General features: G+C 44.3%; 2 protein-coding genes across 7 annotated transcripts in view; both read right to left on the bottom strand.

The window, feature by feature from the left end:
* The window catches only part of GOLGA1 (golgin A1), a 28,666-nt gene extending 27,402 nt beyond the window's left edge, over positions 1-1,264 (bottom strand). For 3 of the 5 annotated variants that reach the window (XM_029912736.1, XM_029912735.1, XM_029912734.1), the window contains exon 1: positions 361-599. The gene's annotated coding sequence lies outside the window, so the exon portion shown is untranslated. Of the gene's footprint in view, positions 1-360; positions 600-1,166 lie in introns of those variants that run through there. The other 2 variants (XM_029912733.1, XM_029912732.1) reach the window with 2 other exon arrangements.
* Positions 1,265-7,805: 6,541 nt separating this feature from the next.
* Positions 7,806-24,755, bottom strand: part of SCAI (suppressor of cancer cell invasion) — a 93,712-nt gene continuing 76,762 nt past the window's right edge. The window contains exons 13-18 of one of the 2 annotated variants that reach the window (XM_026657329.2): positions 24,098-24,197; positions 21,680-21,761; positions 15,714-15,786; positions 13,802-13,975; positions 13,481-13,581; positions 7,806-11,942 (exon numbers count right to left, since the gene is read on the bottom strand). In XM_026657329.2, coding sequence (XP_026513114.1) covers positions 11,793-11,942; positions 13,481-13,581; positions 13,802-13,975; positions 15,714-15,786; positions 21,680-21,761; positions 24,098-24,197 — 680 coding nt within the window. In that variant the 3' untranslated portion in view covers positions 7,806-11,792. Of the gene's footprint in view, positions 11,943-13,480; positions 13,582-13,801; positions 13,976-15,713; positions 15,787-21,679; positions 21,762-24,097; positions 24,198-24,755 lie in introns of those variants that run through there. The other variant, XM_026657330.2, reaches the window with a different exon arrangement.

Raw genomic sequence — 24,755 nt, 5'->3', positions numbered from 1 at the left:
GAGTTCTTCTAAACTCTCAATTTTGGTGTCTCAGTTTGGAAATAAATCTTTCCCCATTTCATCACCTAATTTTTAAGCAATTCCACAGAAATTTGACAATATATTCAACAATTCTTCTTTATTGTCTCCTGCAACGTCAACTTCCTCACATATTCTTCTGCTAATTCATCTGTTTGTCTTGTGTTCTAAGGAAAGTCGTAGACAGAGCTGCATCTGCTATCATCATTCAAGTGTTAACATGCTGCTCCTAGAAATACTGAATATTTTTCACACTCCATCACCCACCAAATCCTTGTTCAACAATCCACTGATTTACCAGCTTGATGTGCAACCTCAAACAAGTCTGTGTTCTCAACTCACCTGGATGTCCCTCCTCTATGCTGTTAGAACTCCTTCGCGTGTTGAAAACAGCAGTGTAATCCCACTGTGAAATTAGCATTCCAAGTAGTGACATGGATACAATTAGTTACTCAGAACTCTCCTGCTTATTTTGTATTAATTACTCCACTTCCAAACAGAGTGAACATCACTTATTCCAGCACAAAGAGTCCGCACAGGGACATATGCATCCGAAGAAGTGGGCTGTAGCCCACGAAAGCTTATGCTCTAATACACTGGTTAGTCTCTAAGGTGCCGCAAGTTCTCCTGTTCTTTTCACACAGGGGCAGTTACTCCAGAACGTCCTCCCTGAGGACAATGCCAACGAGAACTGAAACGAGCTTTGGGCTCCGAGTTTCTGAAGTTCCACCGCGCGCCAGGGACCGGCCCGACCGCGCCTCTCACGCGGTGTGGGGGGCGAGCACCGCAAAGCTGAGCCGAGCGGCTCCCTCCAGCTGAACCTCTGACACTCGGAGCCGTTTTCCGGGTGCCCCGAGAACGCCTCGTCCCCTCCACCCCCGGCCTGGGCTCCCCGGGATTATCGCTTCCTACGCAACGGAGCCCACGGACACGGCGCCGCGACTCCGCTCGTTCCGCTCCCACGAGCCCGGCTCCGGAGCGGTGCCAGCCCGGGAGCCTCCCCCGCGGCAGCCCCTGCCTAGCAGACGCGCTCCCCGCCCCGCTCGGAGCAGGCCGGAGCCACAAGGCGGGGCCCCCGCGCCCCGGATCTGGGGCATATCCGCGCCCAGCCCCTCCCCCCCCCGAGGGTGTCTCAGCGTCTCACTCACCGCGCGGCCCCCGGCCCCTCTGCCCATCCCCCATCGCCTCCCACCGGCGGCAGCTGCTTCCGGAGCCGAAGGTGACGCTCCCGACACCGGGAACCAGCTGTCAAGCCCCCAACCCGGAAACATAACTCGGCAGCCGGAAGTGACGAGACCTAGCGACTAGGGGAGAGGGCGTCTGGCACCAGGCGCATGCGCAGAGCTGAGAGCGCGCGGGCAGTTCCTCGCCGCCTGGACTAGAGCCCTCCCCTCAGCCTCGTTCCCGGCTCGGCAGCCGTTAAGCCCGCGGGCCGCCGGGTGTGCGTCAGCAGCGTCAGCCCCGTCCCGCGCGCCGGCAGTCAGGGGCGGGGCCGACCCTCATGGACCGGGCAGCTGGGCGGGGCTCCCTCGTTGCGGCCCGGCTGGCACTGCCGTCACTGGCCGGCGGGGGCGGTAGGGAGCCGGAGGGGAGCCGGGCGGTAGGGAGTCAGGGGGGGGCTGGCAGGCTGGGAGTCGGGGGCGGTAGGGAGCGGGGAGCCGGCAGGGGAGGGCGGTAGGGAGCTAGGGGGGGCGGGGGCTGGCAGGAGGAGCCGGGGGCTGGCAGGCTGGGGCTGGTAGGGAGCGGGGAGCCGGCCGGGGAGGGCGGTAGGGGGCTGGGAGGGAGCCGGGAGGGAGCCAGGGGCTGGCAGGCTGGGGGTGGGAGGGGAGGGAGCCGGGGGAGCTAGTAGGGTGCCGGGGGGACCGGCCGGGCCTAGACAGTTACGTCTGGTGTTTGTTACGTGCGAGGGTTGGATGCGGCCACCTGCCCCTGTTGGAAGCAGGTCGTTCCGTTTCCCAGTTGCACCCAGCGCTCCTGTCCTGAGCCCCGAGGGCCGCCCCGCGGTCACTGCGTACCTGCAGCTGGAGTACGGGGTTCTCCGCCGTGGGGCCAGCTGCTGGAGGAAGAGGGCACGTAATTTACTAGAGAGTTGCACGGGTAGTTGCTAGACAGCGGAGGAATGTTAACATGCAGCCACCCTTGTGCTTCTAGTCCAAGATATAATGATTGGAGACCCTTCTGCTAGTCTTCCTGGAGCCTGCTGCCCCCTTCTGCTTGTCACCTAGCATAGGCCCCTTCTCCCCACACCTCTCTGCATTGTCAGCCTTCTTTTGCATTCTCCATGCTGCCTGGGTGCCACCCAGGGAGCTACTGAGAGACAGGAGAGCTGCTCCCTGTTAAGGGCTTATGCTTGGCCGCATTAAGACCCACAGCAGGCCAAGAGGAATGATAGCAAGGAAAGTGCCTTGAAGCCTGGACCGGAGCATGCTCAGTGCAAATAGAATCAATGGAGAATTTAGCAGCCAAACTAAAAATTGCTAGGAACACATGCATGTTAGAAGTTTGTTAGAGACTCAACTCAGCCAAACTTGGCTTCCTCTATAACCCCAGGAGCAGTTTCTAAATTTCAAGTTCCTGCTCCTAAGAATAAAGGTGCAGAAGTTTCTCAAGACAACCGAGCTTTGCCTTTTTTTTTAAATATTGGTAAAACATTTTTATTTAACTTGTCAAGCAGCTGAACTGTTTTTTGCTGAATTTTATTTATTGCCACCTGAGGCAGACACTCAGCATGGAACATTTGAGCTTGAATGCATAAAGTTTTGCAAATTTACAAGAAACTTGAAAATGGGGTCTTATTATGGAAAGTGTAAGGCAACCTTAACTCTAGGCATCCATACCAGCTATACTCGTAGTATCAGACAACAGCCCTGAAAACCAGTTGCCATTGGGTACAGGAGGTACTTGATTTACTAGCACCAACACATAAAGTCACAACAATTTAAGACAATGTGCAGGACAGATAGCTTTCTGTTGTATCAGAAAGAAATTGGTTTTTGCACTCTGCCCTTAGAGGACTTTGGGCTGGACATGAAGATTAGCTTCCCTTCTCTTGCCAAAAATGCCATGGACCCTTTAAATGACCATAAAGTGTTTCATCTGACACCACCACCTCAATGAGCATAAGCTCACCAAGAGCTGGTACAGATGTACACAAGGAAAACCAGAAATGTTTTAAGCAAATATGTTTATTTTATATTGGTAATACACATAATTTGAGTGGATTTCAGATACAAAATTCATGTACAATAGTTCACTACTGATGAATGTAGTCACATTCTGAGAGAACATTTACCAATGTGAAAATGTTATCAACACACTAACAGCAAAAAACCACACTTTTCATATTGTCATTCAATGCAACAAACATTGTTACAGTATTTCGTTCCCTTGATGCTGTATCAGCTCTGTGCAGAATCACAGTGTTAAATTGGAAAGTCTGTTTAGTGGAATAAGTCTTCCCAGCAGCAGCAGCAAGCAAGCAAAAGAATGGCACATACACAGACTATGCTTTTGAAGAGCAAGTCACCACTGGCCATTGGCAGTCCTAAACCCACCATTACCATCTTGTTGGGGTATTTGCCATTGAAACCCATATAATCTCTCACACAGTTTTGCACAAACTACAGCATGAAGTAGCATCAATATCAACAGACTAAAGCTGGGAAGAGATTTATCAGATGGGATGAAACAAATGAGAAAACTTCCATGGTTGAGATATTATGGTGTAAGCAATTCAGATGCATTAAACACAGACAACAGCTTATAAGTATTGCACAAGACAGACATCAGGTTTCCACATCAACCATGTGAACCGGTGTTTGTGTGTAACATTATCTTGATAGCACTTTGCAGAAAAATGTCCTAACATTGTAAAACCAAAATGACCTCAGATTCCCTCAGCACCAGAAAGGTCTCTCACTACACCGGTCAGACCAGGACTATTTTCTCTTTAGTTTTTTTTTTTTTTTTAACCTCAAGTCATAACAGACAGATAAACTGGCAACAAGACACATGGTTATGTAATAAAGGGAAACAGGCTTTGTGAACCATTACAGAGGTTTGTTACCCAACAGCATCATCACATGCACTATAGACTAGCAGCACTTGGAACAGGATAAGTACATGTAAAACTCTTGTGCTTCCATCTCTTCAGAAGAGAGCGCCTATTAGAAATACAACGGTATATTCCCTACAAATGGCATCACAATTCAACAACATTTTAGTTACATACAAGCATTGGCCACAGTTTATTAAAATTCCTTTCATACCACTAAGGCGGCAAGTTATGACCTCCAAACAATACATGTTAAAAAAACAAGCATGTTACTTTCTAATAACAATACAAAGCTATAAAAAAAATTACATAAATCATTTGTCTCCATGGGAAAAAAATGTCAGATACTAAGTGCAGACATGCTTGTTCCACACATGGTTGACTTCAGCGTTCTTTAGAATTGTAATATAGAGTAAATGTTTACTCTCTTGAATTACAGTAGGGATTCCATCTGGCTAAGATGGCATTATTGAGTCTGAATATATCATGATCTACATATTCATATCCCTTCCTGACCTAAAACGCTGCTGCTGCTGTCTGATTAAAAGCTTGGCTTGTATCATGTAAACTAGAGCGGATCGTCCCATTTAAGTTGGGTGGTATAGACATTTTGGTTGCATGCAGTTCCATTTATGGAAATTTAAATATGCCTTCCACCTGTATTATCCAAACATCTCCTTATGACTCTTGATTCTCTTAAAGTTGTCTAGTCACCACAACTATGAGACTAAGGTTTGTGTATAGCTAAACCAAGAGAAAAATCTGAAGAGCCACTGGTTCATCAAGGGCCAGCTGGCAGAAGCGAAAGCATGCAAGAAATCTGCAAAATGGCACTGAAAGAGGCTTAGAACTGATAATGGAAGCAATAAGCAGGCCTTGGTGTTATTCTAATTACTAACAAGAATCAAGGTGGAAACTGAATTTTTTTAAATGAAGTAACTTCAATTCTCACTTGAATCTTAGAAGCAGTAACTTCTTCCTGAAATGTCCAGTCGTCATATATATGTCATAATATCTAATATATATATATGTGTCATAATATATTCCTTTCCTTCCAAAGACAATAGAATATTTTCTGGAATTACATTGCTTTGGTGAGTTACAGATACCTTGCAAGAAAAGTCTATTTGCTCCAAAAAAAATTCTCTTTCTATATTTTTAAGTAAAATAGGCTTTTTTTTTTTTTTTTTTTTTTTTTTACCAAAATAGGATATACAGGCACCTGGTTGTAAAATAATTTTGAACCAATTCAATATAAAATTACTTTTAGCAATAAATATTCCGATTACCAGACAAAGGCAGAAAGCTCCCATTTCCTGCGTGGAGTTCATCTTTCTGGAGTCCTATCCCCATTTTCCTTGTACTACTTGCTGATCCTAGGGGAGGAGCAGGAGAAGATAAGTGGCACCTTGTGCTTTTTTGAAAGTAAAGTACTGCTAGGCAATGCCGTGCTCCAGCAAAGCAGCTCAGCACTGCTACTGAGAAGTAGTAACAGAGTCCAGGGGGTTCCTTCTTGTAAGCAAATATTAGGGAATACAGTCTGAATAGAAAATTCAAAACAGAGTTTCTGCAGCTTCAGCTCATATGGCAGGCTTTGTTAGCCCTGCAGGAATACGTGCAGAGGAATGACCTCTGAATAAGATCTGAAAACTGCTCCAGTATCTAAACTGAACAAGTAAGCAGCATTTGAAGTCTGTGGCTCAAGACTCAAAAGCAGGAGGTGAAGCTGGGATCGAAGAGCAATGCACCTACAGGACAACAGCTAGTTGGCAGAAAAACTGAGAAGGAATGGAAATTCATTCCTTTGATCTTCTGAAAGACCACTCAATAATTCAGAAATCCTCAGCTCTCTTCATCCAGGGTGGAGAAGGGGGGGAAAAAAGTTACAAAATAACAAGGAAGGGTCTTTTTAAGATGAAGGGTCTGAAGAGCAATGGCAATAGACTTACTTGCATGGCCCCCATTATGGCGATTCTCCAATCTTCCACACCAGCATCCTCAAACACAGACCCAGATGGTACCACAGTCCAATTACACAACGTTTGATGGCATGGTTTGTACTAGACTTTTCCCATAAGATTACCATGGTTCTTATTGGTGCAGCTCTACCAGTTGTAGCATTGGTGAGAGCCCTAGTATGGATCAATTGTAATGTATTAACTGCTACACCTCTACCCTGATATAACACGACCCGATATAGCACAAATTCGGATATAACACAGCAAAGCAGCGCTCCGGGGGGGTGGGGGGAGCTGCGCACTCCAGCGGATCAAAGCAAGTTGAATATAACGTGGTTTCACCTATAATGCGGTAAGATTTTTTGGCTCCCGAGGACAGCGTTATATAGGGGTAGAGGCGTATGTTGCCTAGTCCTGCCAGCTCTATATTAAGGCTTCTAGTATACCACTGCTACCACTACTGAGCTGTAATGGTGAGAAAGTCTAGTGTAGACAAAGCCTGTTTAAGAAAAGTGTTAAGACAGAAGGGCTATTCAGAGAGTCACAAGTTTTTAACTTCCAGGAAGGAGTTTGGTTCAAAGGTTTATGTACAAGTCTGGATATGGTTCTGATGCTAATGAAAAGATAAAGGAATCAAGCCCAATCAATCAGCATGAAGCCTTCTCCACTCTCCAATATCTACAACATTGTATGGAATTTGGGCTTCTATGTATGCTCCCTCACAGTACAAAGAGCAGCCATAGATTCACACACAGGTATTAGCGTCTCCTCCCATCCTCAAAGGGTCAGTTTTTACAGAACTGCTAAAATTTTAAGATTTCCAAAGATTAATAAGTGCCCCTGCTGAAGCCTGAATTCCCATTCCTATATGCTCCCTTTGAATCTTAGGAGAGAAACGTCCTCATTTTCTCTCCCTGAAAGGGTTTCCTAGTAGCCATTACTTCAGCGCTATTTGCTGAAGATTATTATTTGAAATCCATCAGGACAAAAACTGTTTGAGACTTCTCCAGAATTCATTCCAGAGTCCAACTCCATTCTTCACAGGTGTTAATGCACCTTCATTTTTTGTCAGAGTCTAATGCACAAGCAGCAAAGTGGTGGCACCTTTTTGTACTTGGAGAGGGGTTAGAAATTACTGAATTCATAAGAAGCTCCACAGCCCTGTTTGTTGCTGTTAATCTGAGACACCAAGGGAAAAAAGGCAACAATAGTAACCTTGGCTAGATGTTTTAAAGCCCAGATAGCAGAGGAGTACAAGGCAAGAGGGATGCCACCAATGGAGGTAAATTACACCATACCCACTACGTTATCATCGGCAGAACGTAGGAGCTGTGGCAGAAGAAATCTGCAAAGCAGGCACTTAGTCAAGTTTGCATATTTTCCTCTAAACATAGGCTCAGCTTGCTGTCTTCATAGGACCTTCCCTGAACTTGGAAGGCAAGTTCTCTCCACTGTTGTAAGCAAGTGAAACACCCATTACTTCTCCCCTGCCTCTCTTATAATGGTGATCCTCCCAGATCAATCTTTCTTTCACTGCTATTCACTGCCTAGCAGTGAGGATTTCTGAACATGAAATGAACAGGAGAACATTTTTCTGTTATGTACAAGCATGCTGTATGTACAGAGAGGTATCCACAACCATATCCACATGCCCATGCATACAGTAGGTATACACATGTTGAGGTTGACTCAGACTTTCAGGTCAGAAGGGACCATCGTGATCATGTAGTTTGATCTTCTGCACATTGCACACCACAGAACCTCACCCACCCACTCCTGTAATAGACCCCTTAGTCCCTGGTTGAGTTACTGAAGTCCAAGTAACAGAGAATCCACCATTTACAATGGATGAGTTCAAGTAAGTCTGAATGGGACAAACTGTTAGAACAAGATAAATGAAGTTCACTCTTTGAAAACCCCTGTTGTCAAGTTTGATTAATAGCAAGTATTCTGAACAAGACCAACCAGATATGATAGATAGCCAAGAAGAGAATGAGAGACTCCTTTAAAAAGTGCATCTCTGACTTTTTAGATCCAGGCAGAGCTGAGGACATGTTTGGATTTTGACTTAACGTTCTCATTCTTTGCAGATTCTAAACAAGCCTCTCCTACTAGCCCTCTCTGCATGTCCCTGTCTGCATGTCCATGTCTGACTACTGCAAACTCCAGCTAATGGGGAAGCAGGACCAAATACATCACTTGGTTCTGTAGACACAGAAGTCACACAGATGCATCATAAGCAGAGACTCTTCTTCATCCAAGCTGAGCAGAAGACAAGCATCAGGGCTTCCCCATCAGCTCACAAACCACATTCCACAAGGGTTCACCAGGACACAAACAGGGCATGCTAATGGAATCCTTTCTTCCAAGCTCATGCACATGCTATTCCCAGCTGCAGGGAAGTGAAATGGAACCACAACAGTCAAACCTAACCATGGGATTTCAATACGGTCACAGTGCAATGACCTGGGACTGAGCTGCTAGCTTATTTAATGTTGAAGTGCAGGAGGGGGAAGATAATACGGATGCTGTGCTCTCTCCTTTGTGCTGCGACTACAGAGATTTCCATATTCCTACATGGCTTCCCCAATGTGTCTGCATACAAAGGATGCTCCATGAAAGTGATGACAAAAGAAAAAAAACTAAACTTTAATGCAAACACTCCATTGTGTGATTGGGACCTCGTGCCCATGGGAAAGGGCAAATCAGCCTCAAGCTTCACATTTCCTGGATTCTGTTGGTTCACATCACACAATTATCATTTCAGTGTGAATTGGAATATTTACAGTTGTAAAAGAAACCCCCTTGCTCACTGGATGAGGCCTGCTGCATGTAGTTTTAGCCCCAAATTATTTCATTTATCAAACATAAGCCCCTGAAAATAGAGGATTACAATGGTAATGCAACCGCAAACTTAACAGCTACAGCATCTTGAAGAATGCTTCTAACACACCCTCATGGAATGCAATCCAATTGGTGTCTGTGTGTATATATAATTTTTATATATACATATCTTATCTCAAGACCTTCCTATATACAAATATCTATACATATTTACAAGCACACCCAACAGGTAGGTGGGTGTGTACTGTACATAAACACAAACACCGAGTATATACATATTTTAAAATAAACTCAATCTCAGCTAAAGAAGGTTGACCAAAGAACCACAGCTCCACAGACGAGAACTGCATCCCCAACTGCTCAAAGAAAGAATTCTTCTCATAATGTTCCATTGATTTTTAGTGCCCATGGGAGTGAAGGACTTGGCTACAGCCCAGCACAGTGCTAGCGAGTGCTTTGGAAGCGCCACTCATGCCGCCTACTCTAACACCCACACTGTTCTGCACTGGACTCTCCTACAGCAGTGGTGATGGGCATCAGTCCTGACCTGGAGCACCCTCAGGCCCTGGCTAGTCCCGTCTGTCTTAAGAAGATGGTCACATCACTGTGTGATTCTGAAGAGGCCCACTGAAGTAGGCACCAAGGTAAGTAAGCTACCAAACTCATTTTAAAAATTGAAACATTGGACCAGACCTCAAAATTAAAGGGCTACTCAAACTCCTCCCCATTTTCCAGCATTCGAACAATGAACACAGAACAAAACAGCTTTCATGTAACAGCTTGAAACATTCCACATTGGTACCATACACTACATTCTCTAAGGACACAACAGAGTCCAGCATGGTGTCCTTGCTCTATTGGAGTTTTCAGCATTACAGTACAGGGAGCACCTCACTGGCCTTCACTTCAGACAGCAATACAGCCATGCATAACAAAAAGCCAAAAGGCAGCCTTTCCAGCACCATACACCTTATATTCACACAAACAAGATGACCACAGTTTGCTTTGCTACCACTATTTCTAGACCTGTCATTTCAGGCCATTTGACAATCTGTTGTGCAATTTCAGATACAAAAATTACAATCCATATCTCCATAGACTTGCCTTTCACTGGATTTAAAGTGAACACCTTCTTGGTAGAATGAGTATTTTCAGTTAAAAGCCCACTATTCATTTTACAGATCTTTAAAAACCAAACACTGGAGCCTACAAAAATTTGTTGTGCTTCAGTCTTGGCTTTGGGACAAGCTGGCTTTTTTACTGCCAGTAACTGAAGTGGAGCCAGTCTCAAAGCTGAGTGTCTACAGGCTATTAGCTTAGGTCTTTAGAACATTTGCTTTGTAGAAGCCAAATCCTTCTACTGTTCCAGAGCTTCCACCCTCCCCCCCTCCATGCCTCCTTTCTGTCAAGGGGTACAAGAGCTCCTGGAGCTTGTTCTGAAGCTAGGAGGGCATTGCCTTGGTAGCTTTACCCTCCTACTTCTCCAGCAAGCACCTTCTCTACCTTAGCTTTCGTACAGATCCTTGATGCAGACTTTATAGAGCCCTGCTGGATGTTGTCTAGGTCTGGGTGGAATTATTGTGCAATTAAAGGGGCACAGCAGAAGCTGATATACCTATGAACCAATCTCCACTAGCTGTGTTTTGGGGTTTGTTGATGACTATGTGCCTCGCACACCTTCCCTCTGCTCAGCCTGCCTGTGGCTCATTTGAAAAATGCTGTCAGAGCAGGACTCAGAGCAGACAGGAGGGAGTGGGGTGGAGCGATGGGCCCTCACCACACGCATGAAGGGCTGCGGTGTTCTGTGGCAGCACTTATTAATCATTATAACATAAGAAAAAAGCAGTTCTAGGGTCACAAGGATCCCATGAAAGATTATCCCATTGTTAAAGCAGGCAACAGCAGCAGCACCAAGAGGTGTCCTGCCAGGTGTTTCTCTGTTGGGAAGGGCTGGAACTCAGTACTACTACGGGAGACTGGTCTGATTTCTGGACAGAGACTCACCAAGGGCTGAGAATATTGTGGAAGCCACTCACTTCATTCCCTCAACAAGGTAAGAAGGGAGACACCCTCCACCCCCTGTGGTGATTAAGCAGCTCTACTGACTGACTCAAGAGGAGTTATGGACCAGCATCCTCAGGCAGAAGGGTGGTGGCTCTGACCCAAGATATGGAGGTGGGCAGACTGTACTATACTGAGGAAATGGGGCCAGCGTGATTAATTTTGTAATATGTGCCACCAGCCTGCTATCTACACCCAAGCAGGCAGGATGGGACTTGTGTTCTTGGCCAGCAGTACTGCTCAGTAGAAGATTTAAATTACTAATTTACATGGAACACTAGATGTTAGGAGATCCATCTGTAGCATCACTCCAAACCCACGGATCCAACTGCCATTTGTTCTAGCACAAGTTTGTCTAATTACTCACCTAAGATTGAAAAAAAATATATGTGTTATGAAGGGCTGTTTCTTTTATTGCTCTTGCCGGTTTGCATGATGTGTTTCCAGCTTTACCATTTCAAATCCAAACTCTTCGGAGATAAAGTATTGGTTTTCTATTGGGTTTTTGCTTCCAATTTTTTAAAACTGTATAAAAATAAAGGATTTCCATAAAGCGGGCTAAAATTGACCAATAATACTTTTATGCTTAGGATCTAGATGTGGTTGCTTTCAACCACAAAAACAAAAAACAGAACTCCAGGGATTCCTTAGTTTAACATTTAAAAGATGTGAAAAGATTTGTTTATAAAATTGACCCCATACAGAATGGGGCAGCTGGGCTAACAGCTATTTAAAAAAAAAAAATCCTAAATTTTAAAATAAAATCAAGTAACTCCTTTTGTGGATTTTCACATTAGAAAACTGCACCATTCAAAGTCTGTGGCTAGGGAAACCCTATTGCAGTAAAAGTATTTCTTTTAATAGTCATCAATGGTGTTTTCCACGAACACATTTCTAACATCCAGGATGGAAGCCAGCTCCAGAATGTGTTTTTGGAGATGAGGGTTCTCCACGGTTTCATCTCTTGGCAGTTGGGGATAAGTTTCAGGGTAATTTCGAGTTTCCTGCTAGAAGAGGAGAAAAAGAGTACAATTATTTTTATAATCTAATAGTACAGAACAAAAAGTATAAAAAGCCAATTCATTAAAAAAAAACAAACACACGCTGATCTGTTTGACAGGCCACAAAAGTGGCCAGATCTTCGCAGAAATTATGAAGCTGATCTTCACAGCCATCTCCCTTGACACACAGGCAGTGGCCTAGTTTTCAAATTATGGCAGCTTAGTGCCTACAGGTGACTGTGGCAGTAGCAAAGCCTCATTAGCCCAAGATGGCCAGATGTGTAAGTGAACACACGATAAAAACGGAACAGGACAAAGAAGGAGATTTTACACATGTGCTGAATACACTGCTAATATTTCCCTGCAATGCTCAAGCAGGTAAGTTAGATCTGTGTACCAACATCCATAGCGGACGTGTATAATAGCGTAATCCTAGAGGCAGACTCCATTCCTGGCAACAGAGGAACCAGCTTTCTGCCCACTGTAATTATCTGCAGTCTTTAAGTTCACAGAATCACAGAAGAGTAGGGCTGAAAGGGACTGCAAGAGCTCATCAAATCCAGCTTCCTGCAGTGAGACAGGACGCAATAAACCTAGACCATCCCTGACGGGTTTGTCCAGCCTGGTCTTAAAAACCTCCAACATGGGGATTCCACAGCCTCCCCTAGAAACCTATTCCAGAGTTTAGCTACCCTTAGAGTTAGGAAGTTTTTCCTAATATCAAACCTAAACCTCCCATTACTTCTTGTCCTTCTTCAGTGCACATGGAGAACAACCGTTCACCATCCTCTTTATAACAGCCCTTAACATATCTGAAGACGTATCAGCTTCCTCCCTCAGTCTTTTCTCAAGACTATACATGCCCAGTTTTTTTTTCTTTTTTAAACCTGTCCTCATGTGTCAGGTTTTCCAAGCCTGTTATTTTTGTTGCTCTCCTCTGGACCCTCTCCAGTTTGTCTACATCTTTCCTGAAGTGTGGTGCCCTCATGTGCCTCAAAAACATCCACCCACCTCACTTTGGAAATCATGAATTCTGTGACGCATTCCAATTTGAAAGCCCACCCACCACTCTTGTTTATAAACTTTCCAGGCTGTGTGCCAAGAGGGCCTCTTACTATATTTTTGGACATAGCACTCTTAGTATACACAGCTGTGTACAAATACAGTGCTATATAAATGAATATGTACTATGGGTAGGCTCAATACTAGAATGTGTCCAAACTCAGATAAATTGTTTCATGCTCTACATGGAATCAGAAGACAGACGCACTATATTGTTAAAACTAGTTATGAGCATTTGTACACAAAGGCCTTTTCACCTGTCAGAGTAGCTAACATGACCCGCTATGTGCTTCACACACACATTACTGAATACTCATTTCAGCAGGGGAGGAGACCTTATGAGCAGTACTAGTGAAGCCCACGAGCAGAAGAGCCACAGAAGTTAGCTAGAAGAGCCCTTTAACCGCCAGCCAAGGCAATTCTGCATGAAAACAGAATTTGCCTGGTGACTCTTTCGCACAAAGGGAAAGTTCCCTGCATACCCGGAAAATTTTGTGCATCCTCATGGTGGCTGAGCAGAAGACGAATCTTGTTAGAAGTAAGCGAAGAAATTCATCCCCAAAAAACTGAAGAAAGGCCTGATCTGCAGAGGAAGAAGGTGACACTTAAAGAAAACTGAATTCAGAAAGGCATTTTTGAAGCAAGAGACCTTTGGGAAAACACCACATAGAAAAGCTGTGCATCTCCCCCCCAAACTGTATTAGTCTTTGGCAAGACTGACCAACGAGAAACAAATAAGAAATCCAGCTCAAGTTGTGCCACTAAGTTTTCTGTTGAGTGTGTGTAGGTCTTTAAGGACATACCTATGGAGCGAGAATGGGTCAGCAGCTGGGCGATATCCCGGTTGATTTTTCTAAGGTAATCTTGACACTTCTCCCACAATCCTCTGCGCATGCTTGATAATCCAGAGACAAATAGGAATGCCATTAAAGGATTGTTCAGAAAGAGGGTGAAGAGGCTACCCCGCTGAGACTGATCTAAAAGCCAATAATAAACAACAACATGATGCATTCGGTGTGTGAAACAGGAAAGCTGTCCCTGCCACAGAGTAGAGCCCTGCACCCCTCCATTCCTCTCCAACTGAGGCAGTAACGTGCAGTGTTTATGGAAAGATCTTCCCAGCCTTTACGATGGGGGCCAGTTCTCCTGGTGATGCACTTACTAATTCCAGTCAAGGTTCATGAGAGATACGTGCATGATAGGAGCACAGGAGACCCCACATACTTGTGGGAGGCTTAGTTCTGTGCATGGTTTTAATACAATTAGTGTCAATCTTGCAATGCAAGATACTGTATAAGATCATAACTGGACCCACCATATAACATTTCTTTCTTTTACTGTTTATCAGCATTACCAAAAACCCAGAGAAACGTCTTTGCTCCGGTAATAAGTAGGCAAGCAACGCAACACTTGGATATATATGGTCCCCCACCCAAAACAGACATAATGCCCCTTTGTTTTTTCCAGTTACTCTCCATAAACCTACTCCTTTCCTTGGGAGTGCTGCTGGCTCTATTTAACAGCTTAAAACAAGAAAGAAGAGAGAAGCTAGCGAAGTCTTTTACTGTGGGAACCCCCTTTTGGTCATTGGTCAGTGTCTTACCAGAGTTACAACAGATATTTACTGGTGCGTTACTAACACTAAACAGGAACCCCACTGGAGACATTCATTGTTTTAAAAGGTAAGTTCTATTATTTAATCAGAATTCCTCTTTGTTAACAATTTTCACTTGAACAAAACTTAATATTTTCTATTCAAAAGTTTCTAGCAAATAATAGAACTTACCTTAAAGCAATTGTGAAGTCTCCAGCTTCTCTCATTCATTCATTTGCTGAGCACCACTTCCTGTGTCTCAAACTATGTCAGCAGACTGGACTTCATGCTGGGAAGTAGCAGTAAAATTGGCAACCCTCACAGACACACACCAGAACCAGTCACAGTTATAGGTATTGGAAAGTTAATACGTATATATTCTTATTTAGCAAATATTTATTTTGCTACCTAAAGTAATGGCTGCAGTTGTTTCCGTTAAGCTCTGACAAGTGGAACTGGTGAGCATAGTGCAGACCACACTGTCAACTCTGTTCTAATGGGAAAAGGTAGATGGGAATCTGACCATGGTCATCTTTAACCTAGAAATTGGCAGAAGTATTCTGGTCTCTGACTTGCTCATTCTGGAAACCCATTTTTCCATGAGATGCACTAATTGTTTTCCTTAAGAAACCCTCCAAAATCTACACTGATGCCAGAGAGATTCTGCAGACTAGATATGAATGCAGATTCTACAGCTGGCCTTTAGAACGGCTCCTGGAATAGAGTGGGCAACATTATCTTAGTGACATTCCATTTGTAGTGAAGCTTCTCAAATGCTAATAATAGAAAAAGTGAATTATGACCCCAGCACTGTGATGGCAACTTTCTGGGTCTCTGCATCTGCAAACCGAGTTTCCTCTCTGGCACTTGGTGAAGCTGCTTGGACAGACTCCAGTTGAATCATGCCATGTTAAAAGTCATTTGTCATGAACTGTCAGTAAACTCTTAGCATGCTATGCCGCTTCAAGCGCTGCTCACCCCCCGCTGGGGTCATCATCAAGTGAAGAGAAAGCATCAGAATGTGATCATTTTGGAAGCTGATAAATGTTACTTTATATTGTCTTACATAGTTTTTAAAAGTAATACAAGAGAAGCTGTGAGGAAGGGCAACACCTTTGTACCTTGTAATGCTTTTGGATACGCTGTTGGAGAAAGCAAGCACACCAGTGGCTGTCCAAATAAGTTTGTGAAATTCTGTAACAGAACAGTTAAAACATCAATTGTCATTTTGTCTTATTGGTTGGAACCTTAATATAGGTTTAATATATACAACTAAGGAGGGAATGAGTGGGGAAGGGAGACACACACACACACACACACACACAGTAACTGAAAGTAGGCACTAATTTCATAGAAACAAAGTGCTTTTAGGGAGTAACCCATTACAGTAATGGACTTGCTTTAAAAATATATTCTGTACTCCAAAGAACAAATCTGTTTGTTTTCAGGCAAAGACCAACCTGGATTAGTCCTTTCAATTACTTTACTTGCCATTAGTTTGGCTGTCCAATGAAGGTAAAAATATTGCTTTTTCTTAGCAGTAGGACTGTTCCCACTGGAATAGGAGAGCCACAGGTATGAGGAGTATTAAAATTGGCTCCATTTAAAAACAAACGTGAACCATTAAGCAGCTGCTATGCGAAAACACGGTTTCAAGTTAATTGCTTAATCAATTTTCCTTCAATATTAGTAAAAACACACCATATTTTACAAGAATTACTCTAAAATTCAGAGCACTGCATTGTTCTACACTGACACACATAGGGAATGCATCTTCTACTCTAGAATCTACTTCTTATAGAAAAAAAGAGGTCATGAAACACAAGTACTCCTGTTCTTTCTCCAGTTTAGTTACTAAACTGAGTTGTTCTTTTCCTGCTAGGAATCTTTCTAAAACTGAAGAGTTGCAATGCCTTATAAGAGAGATACCAGGATGTCTGTATGACATCAGCACATACATTCACGCTAATGAAACAGTGGCCGGTTCAGTGCAATTCATAGTTCCCTTCAGATTACATATTACACATCTAAAATGTACATCATCAATCTTGGGTTCAAGGCCCAGAGAATCATTTACCTACTGCAGAACCGTCAGTCACTTGGCTCAAAAAAGAAGGGAGGTCCCAATTCTGGATTCTTTCGGATTTCTGCCTAGCAAGCTGATATTTAAACTCCTTGCAAAAGTATTTTAATTAAACTAATTCCTTCTAAACATGTCAAAATACTATCAACAGTGGCCAGGTCTAATCAAAGTAATATACATTTCTCATGCCTAGAAAAATACTGACTAGGCTAAAAGCTCTGTTCCAAGAAGAGCCCAAGTGAGATTTATGAACTAGATATTAAGATTTTGGCCTCTAATGAAGAATCATCAGAAACTATTACTGTGCAGACGACTGCAAGCCAAAAAGGAACCAATAATATTGAACTATACAGCAGGGGTGGCCAAACTGCGGCTCACAAGCCATACGTGGCTCCTTTACAGTTAAAGTGCGGCTCGCGGACCCCCCCCCCCCATTCTCCACCTCCTAGACTGGGGGAAGGAAGGGGGAGGGAAAGCTCTGGGCTTCTGCCCTGTGGCCTGGTGGTGGGGTCAAGGGCTTCTGCTAGAGATGACTGGGGCCTACTGGGGGGGGGGGGGGGGAGGGATGCACAATTTAAAAATTCACCCCCCACAACAGCTTGAGTCATGCCCCCTCAGGCAAATCCCCCCTTATCTTCATCAGCCCCTCCCTGCAGCTCCCAGGTGTTAGCTCCATGTGGAGAGGCAGCAGCAAACACCTGGGAGCTGCAGGGCAGGGCTGCTACTTTAGCTCCCTGGGAAGAGGCAGCAGCAAAAGCAGCAGCTCTCCCTGCAGGTCCCTGCTGTTTGTTGCTGCCTTTCCCCATGGCTGCAGCTTGCCAGCTCCACCGAGCGGGGCTAGCAAACCTGGCAAAAAAGGGGGGGGGGGGGCACATGACCCCCCCACATGCATCGCCTATAGCTTCTGCCCAGCAGGGAGGGGGGACTCAGGGTTTCAGCAGGAGTGGGGCTGAAGTCCTGAGCCCCGGCAGGCGCGCCTCGGCTCTCAAATTTCTGAAGATTGTCATATGCCTTCGGTCAGTACGTTTAGCTACCTCTGCTATATAGGAACAGTTTAGAACTCCAGGGGTATGTCTACACAGCACACTAAGCTCAGGGCTTTGTGACACGTGCCTGCACACTCGGTGTTCCAAGCCCAGTAGCGCTTAACTGATCAGAAACACCACCCTGGAGGGTGTTGCTGACTGCAGGATATTGAGCGGCTTGTGCTGCAAATCCCTGACCTCTAGGAGTGGAATAGCTACCTCTTCATGAGGTCTTGAAATTGCCAAACATCATCAGCTATGGATGGTGGCAGAGACATAACTGCCTCATCTGGAGAAAAGGATGAAATTGGTGTTTGACGGTGGCTTCGTTATCTGCCCTGGCCTCCTGCTCCTCAGTCTCCTGGCGGCGGGCTGGTTGTGGAGGAGAGGGCTGTGCAACTCTGGCCTCCCTCTGAAGGACAGTACTGGTGGTCTGGCAAACTGTCATCGATAGGCAGTCCAGAGTATAGTCATTGGGGGGGGCCCCATACAGAACGGGGGTGGGGGTGGGGGAGGAGGATACAGGGTTGGTTCTGCTACCCTTGATAATGAGCCTGATCTTTCCTTATGACTGTCTAAGAATCAGTTCCTGAAGGGATATGTTGGAGAACCCTGAACAGAAATAGAGGAGACCAACTAGAAGTCCCATCCAGTGGAGGAGCACCCGCAGAAAATGGTGGAGAGTCCTGCGGTACCAGAAGACAGACTGGAGATTGGGGTCTCCGCCAAATTATACCAGCTGGCTCAGACTTCTACCATCCCTCTCAGCCCTCTGTGTAATTACTTAATTGCTTCCCATTATGTAGTATAAAATCAACTCTCATGCATTTGTTCTATATAGGCTTTTCTGCCTTCTCCAGACATTAAGATACGACAGTACCCCATTTCCTCGATTCCAAATCCCACATTCTCTAATTGGCAGAGACCCAGATCACTGCACTTCCAACCCACCCTACAGGCTACAGTCACTGGCACACAAGAGAGCTTGCAGGAGATGAGGACAAAGCACTCTTGGTAGTCAGCCTGCTCCTCTGGAACTTGAAACAGTGAAGCACAAACCTGTCTCTATTTAGAAAGAGCTGCAAGATGACTCTCGGTCCAGGTTTCTCCAATGGACTGAACTATGAAAACCTGCTCTCAACTGACTGGCTAGATTCCTCCTCTGTCACTGGAAAAGCTGTGTGCTGCAGAGGAGCTCTTATACTGTTAATTACTCAATTTAAGCCATGTAAAGTGCACAAATGTCATGGTGATGGGTACCTACTAAATGTTCCTACGTAAAGCAATCCCCAGCTTTGGATGGGTCCAACCCAAATATCAATATTAGAGGGGTTCCTCTAGCCTTCTTGCCGCCCACTCTACCCCCGTAAGAGCACAACGGTCAGCTCTCTTGCTTACATGCCCTGCTTGAGGAGGAGGCCCTAGGTGATCCTCCCACAGCGTATTGCGCAGTAGGACTATGCACGCTGTGTGGATGGAGAAGAGAGACAAGAAAGTGAATATTTTCTTTAAGACCTATTAGCAGGTCTCCTTTTTCCTGCGACCCTGGATGCAAAAATGTTTTAAGAGCAGACACCTTTCCTAGAGATAACCCCTGCTGGCTAAGGAATAAGGGACAGTGCCTACATCCCTCAGAGGGCCAGTCCCAAGTAGAGTAGAGTATTTCACATAGGTGCTGAGTCTCTCTAAAAGCACGACATCACTTCATGGCAGGACTCCCTCCCTGTCATCACCATTTAAATTCTTCAGAAGGAGAACGAATGACAGAGTGCACATGAGCAGAAAGCAGCTTTTTGGAGAAGGCCGATGAGCAATTCGTGTTACTGTCAATACTGCTAAGCAGTGCCATTGAAATATCAAACTAGCTACTGTCCTCTGAAAGGATCAGAGCAGCAGCATGGAAAGGAGTCACTGCACTGGCTCTGACTTTTCACACAGGTGCACAGAACATTTGTCTGCGCTGACGTGCTCTGACTACAAAGCATTTCATCTCCACTCACAACTCACCCAGGGACATTTGCAAACAGCACTACTTACATATTCTTATGCAAGTCGCCAAGCACACTTGCAGAGCAATGACATGGGACTTGCATTTACTGAGGGCTGGGAAACACTACCACAGCTGGGCACTCCACTATTTGCCTTTCATTGAGATATACGAATGGTGATAGATTTCCTGAAGTTCAGACATGAAGTCCTTAACACTGTTTACGAAACTATTTCAAACACTCACACTAACTCTCCTGAGTTCTCTCTAGACAGTCACAAAAAATGGAGTCCATATAATCACCAATGTCCTACAAGTTCCTAGCAGCTAACACAATTCCAAGGAACACCAGAGTATCCACTTTTCCCCTTGCACACAAGCTGGGGGCTGAGGTGTCTCCCTGCTCTTTTCTTCTGCTGGCTGGTTTGTGAGCTTTGGCTAACAACTAATACATTGGATAAGAAGTTAGAGGTTAGGCTCACTGACCAAACACAAAGCACAATGAGGAGCAGAACTCAGGTTGAGACGGGTGCACAGAAATTCTAGTCTCCATTTGGATAGGATTGAGTTATTCCTGAGTTTACAAAGCAACTTTCTTCCGAAAATATTAAGACTCATGTGAGATGCAAGCCCAAATGAGGGAATCCATGATCTCCCCCTGCAGAGAACATGCATATCCAGAGTTGCATGTGTACTGAGGTTCCCTAGTTCTGCCCTCTCCCATACCAGGCCTACATGTCTTTTCAGAAGCTATAATAGGAAGGGAGGAAGAATGGTCTTGTGGTTAAGGTGGAATGAAAATCAAGAGATCTGGGTTTATTTCCATCTCTGTCACTGACTTCCTTGTGGCTGTGGTCAAATCATTTATCCCCCTTTCTGTAAATTGGGATAATACCTACAAGCAAAGGGGCATGGTGAAATCAATTGCATTAGTGATTGCAAAATCCTTCAAGATGCTTTGATAAAAAGGCACTAGAGAAAAGCAACACAGTGTTATGACATTTAGGTCAAAGTGTTCCCAAATTGATGATAGCATATCAGTAATCGTATAATTCAAAATGAGTCTGAGTTTTGTTATCCAACATCCTTCTCTAAACAGGTGAAACAGACAATAGACACTGGAGAGAGAACAGGCATATTTGGCCACTAGACATCCCTAATGCTCCTTAGAAATACAGCTGCAAATGACTATTTGTCTAACTGTAAATAAGTCAAGTTGTAAGAGGAAGGCATCAGGAAGTGACAGTTTTGCATACCCAGCATGTTTCTGAACATTACATTCACTAATGAAATAATGTCATCCAGAGGTGATTGGTGCCTCTGGAATTAATCACACTTGCTTCCACATTACCTGAATTGTAGATTGCTAATGAGGATTTGGCACTGAATAATTCTACTATGTCTCTACAGCATTCAGTCACAGGAGTTTGTCATTTTTCTAGCACATATTATACAAGAGGAGATGCTAAATGTAGATCTAATTTTTGTAACACATCTGTCTTTTAATTTATTTTTTTCTCATTCAGATATTTTTTCCAGATAAATGAACACACCTATTTACAAGGCAAAACTCTGCATTGACACTTTTCTGCTGTTTAAAGCAGCTCTGAGTAGGAGGGTTAGATATCTGGAGCAGAAAAGCAGATTAAGTAATCCCCCCCCCGAAAAAGAAATTACCTTTGGTATATAACAAAAATAAACCTCCCACCAGTCCCAATCTTAAACTGTTTTTTTTCCTCCAGGAGGATTTATTACTTTCCAATGAGCAGCCATTCATGTGCTTCTGTTCTTGTTCCTTTTCAAAGGATCAGATCCTGCCCAGCATGCACAACCCCGACAGAAAAGACTAAATACAATGCATTACAAAAAAAAAAAAAAACCACACACACACACACACACACACACACACACACACACACACACCATAAAAACTGTAGGCTACCTGTGGGTTGGCACCGTACTCCACCACACGTCTGCTTTCAAAAACCTTACCTTATAGGCAACGCTGTTTGAGGAGTCCACAATGATAAATAGGGGCTTTCTTGTGAAAGGGTAGAGATCACCAGGGTGAAGGCTAAAAAGAGAAAGATGAGACAATTCACACAGCACTAGAACTTTCTGTGAAGCTGCTACAGGGGTCACGCTGTCCTGCTCTGAGCGAGGAGGTTTCTCCTTAGGCACATAGCTGCCCACATTAAAGGGAGAACAGTAGGATGGAACAAGAAAGCCTAATACTCAAGTTGTAGCTCACTTTACAGGAAAAACAAACAGAATATTTAAGGGGAAGTTTTTTGCCGTCACCCACATAGAGTATTAGCCCCAAACAAGAGAGGATTTAAAGAGGTGATATAAAAACATTAGAAAGAGCTGGACAACACAACAGACATCCAAGATGGTTTAGTACAAGTTGGGCCCTACCAAATTCACGGACATGAAAAACATGTCACAGACTGAAATCTGGTCTTTTGTGTGCTTTTACCCTATACTATACAGATTTCACGGGGGAGACAAGCATTTCTTAAGTTGGGGGTCCTGAGCCAAAAGAGAGTTGCAGAGGGGTTGCAATGTTATTTAGGGGGGTAGTGGTATTGCCACCCTTACTTCTGCGCTGCCTTCAGAGCTAGGTGGCTGTTGGCCAGGCACCCAGCTCTGAAGGCAGCCCCCCGCCAGCAGCAGCATAGAAGTAAGGGTAGCAGTATTGCAGCCCTCCCTAAAATAAGCTTGCGACCCCCCCACAACTCTGTTTTGGGTCAGAACCCCTACAATTACAACACTGACATTTCAGATTTAAATATCTGAAATCATGAAATTTATTATTTTAAAAATCCTATGACCATGAAATTGACCAAAATGGACCTTGAATTTGGTAGCGTCCTAAGTATGAGACAACATAATCTTTTCTAGCCTTTCAGGAAAGTAAGGGGCGGGGGGGTAGAGAATGTTCATAGGCAGTACACAGCACAGGTATCAGCCAGTGTTTCACCAGTTCATAGTTATCTTACCCTCTATTAGGGGAGTGAGTCTACCTGAACCCTAACTATTAGGAACAAAGTGAGAGCCCCCGATGTCATTAAGCCCTTCATGATTTGGGGCGACAATCCCATGGAAAACCAGTCTGATCCTTACACGGCTATTTCCTGGGTTGAAAATGCTCAATGGAAGTCCTCGTGCTGCTGCTGCACAGTGCTCCACTAGCTCTGCCTGCTTCACTTCCACCTCAGTTCAAGGGGCAGACGAGCAGTCAGTGCTCTCCTTGCTATGCCTGAAGGGGTGCAGGTCCTCTCCCTCCCCTTGACCACACAGGACAGGGGGAGGGAAAGAAGGATCCACTCAGTCGGCAAAGTGCTCCAATAAGAGAGTCCTGATGCCGTTCCTCCTGAACATCCGGGATTTGGGGAAGGAATGGGGCTGTGCACCACCTGCCCCAAGGCAGATTAACCCTAGGAACCACCTTTCAAATATAGGACTGTTCCTGAAGTGGAATTCTGCTTAAGTTTAAAAATTGTGCCCGTTCATGCTTTTTAGTGAGACACTCAGAAGGGGGCAGAGGAGAGGAGATTACTACCATACTTCTACAGATAGTTAGTGGGGTTTGCCCCTTAAGTCACTGGCTAGAGGCCAGGAGTTTTGAAACTGAGGGTCCTGAGTTCTATTCCCCATTCTGAACGTATAATTGTTACCACCAGCCTACATGCACTGAACAGCTAAGAGCCAAATACACCGTCATGGGTATGTGTGCCATATGAACAACTTGCTAAATACAGAGTTTACCTTCCACTGGTATTAGGCCTGGTCTAAATGTGATGGGGTCTCTCGTCAATGCTGATGTACAAGGATTCAGCAAACACGTAAAATTAAGCAGCATAGCTATGTCAGCTGGGGGGGAGGGGGCTTTTTTTTTTTTTTTTTTTAAATCCAAAATAGCTATGTCAATACAAGCTCTAGCATAGCTGCAGTTTACACTGGCAAAAAAGTGCTTTTGCCAGGGAACTATAAAAGCTGCGCTGGCAGAAGCACTTTTATGCTGATGTAAACTTCATCTACACTAGTAGGGTTCGCTAGTAGAGCTACACCAGTAAAAAAAAACTTTTCTAGTGTAGACAAGTATCATCTAGCTGCAGGTGGAGATGATGGGCAGTAAATACAGCTCAACAGAAGTTAAGGGGATCAGTCAGACTGACTCCTCCCAGGCGTGCATTCTCTTGCCCTCTCACTACTAGTTCATCAGACAGGAAAGTCACCCCAACTCTGAAGTTTTGTGACCTATGCATTTGATTAAAAATAAAATAAAATAAATAAATAAAGCACACATTTTCCCAGAAAAGTTAAATAGGGTTTGGTGCATCTTTACCGAGAAGAAGAAAAACTTGCTTGCCACTTATTTCCCCTTGCTGAACCCATGAAACTCACCAGTGCATCTCCTTGTAAGATTGGTTCCGTTTGTGGACAGCATCGCCATTTATAATGTCCCGGTTACTGTTCGTAAGGACCCCACCAAAATCATATGGACCTACAAATGTCAAAAAAGAGATGAGATTAGCTGTCATGTCACAACTTGGATTAAGTGATTATAGGTGTAGGACAAAAAAAGTAATGAATCTGAACTACTAGAGTTTCGAGAAAAAGTAATGATGGCAAGTTCACAATTTACTAGCCATGCAACTTAATATGTGTGTGTGTTTTGGTAATTTCAGTGACTAACCTTCTGGTCTGGTAATACTGAGCATGCTGTAACTTCCACATTATTCATTTATTCTTCAAATGAATGTAGAAATCAGAAGACAGACATATACTGTAACCCATTAGGCTATGTAGTAAAAGGAGTGCACATCTAGGTCAACAGATGCATCTCCAGGGACAGGAAAAGAACTTTACATATATTTCATACAGGACAAATCAATACAAATTTTAACTACTACTTGAATCAATATATTCCAGAGTCAGAATTTGTCCTTCTAAGGAGTTAAGATCAATCAATTTCAAAACTTGAACTTTTCCAGGGCAACCATAATACCAGCCTTTGCAGCCATCAGAGCACTACTAGGAGCTCTATAAACAAAGCTCATAA

This window comes from Terrapene carolina, unplaced genomic scaffold (assembly GCF_002925995.2).
Source record: "Terrapene carolina triunguis isolate 2854851 unplaced genomic scaffold, T_m_triunguis-2.0 Scaffold238, whole genome shotgun sequence".
NCBI lineage: Eukaryota > Metazoa > Chordata > Testudines > Emydidae > Terrapene > Terrapene triunguis.
Note: the sequence above shows the minus strand (reverse complement) of the source record. Positions and strands in the feature narration are given on the sequence as shown.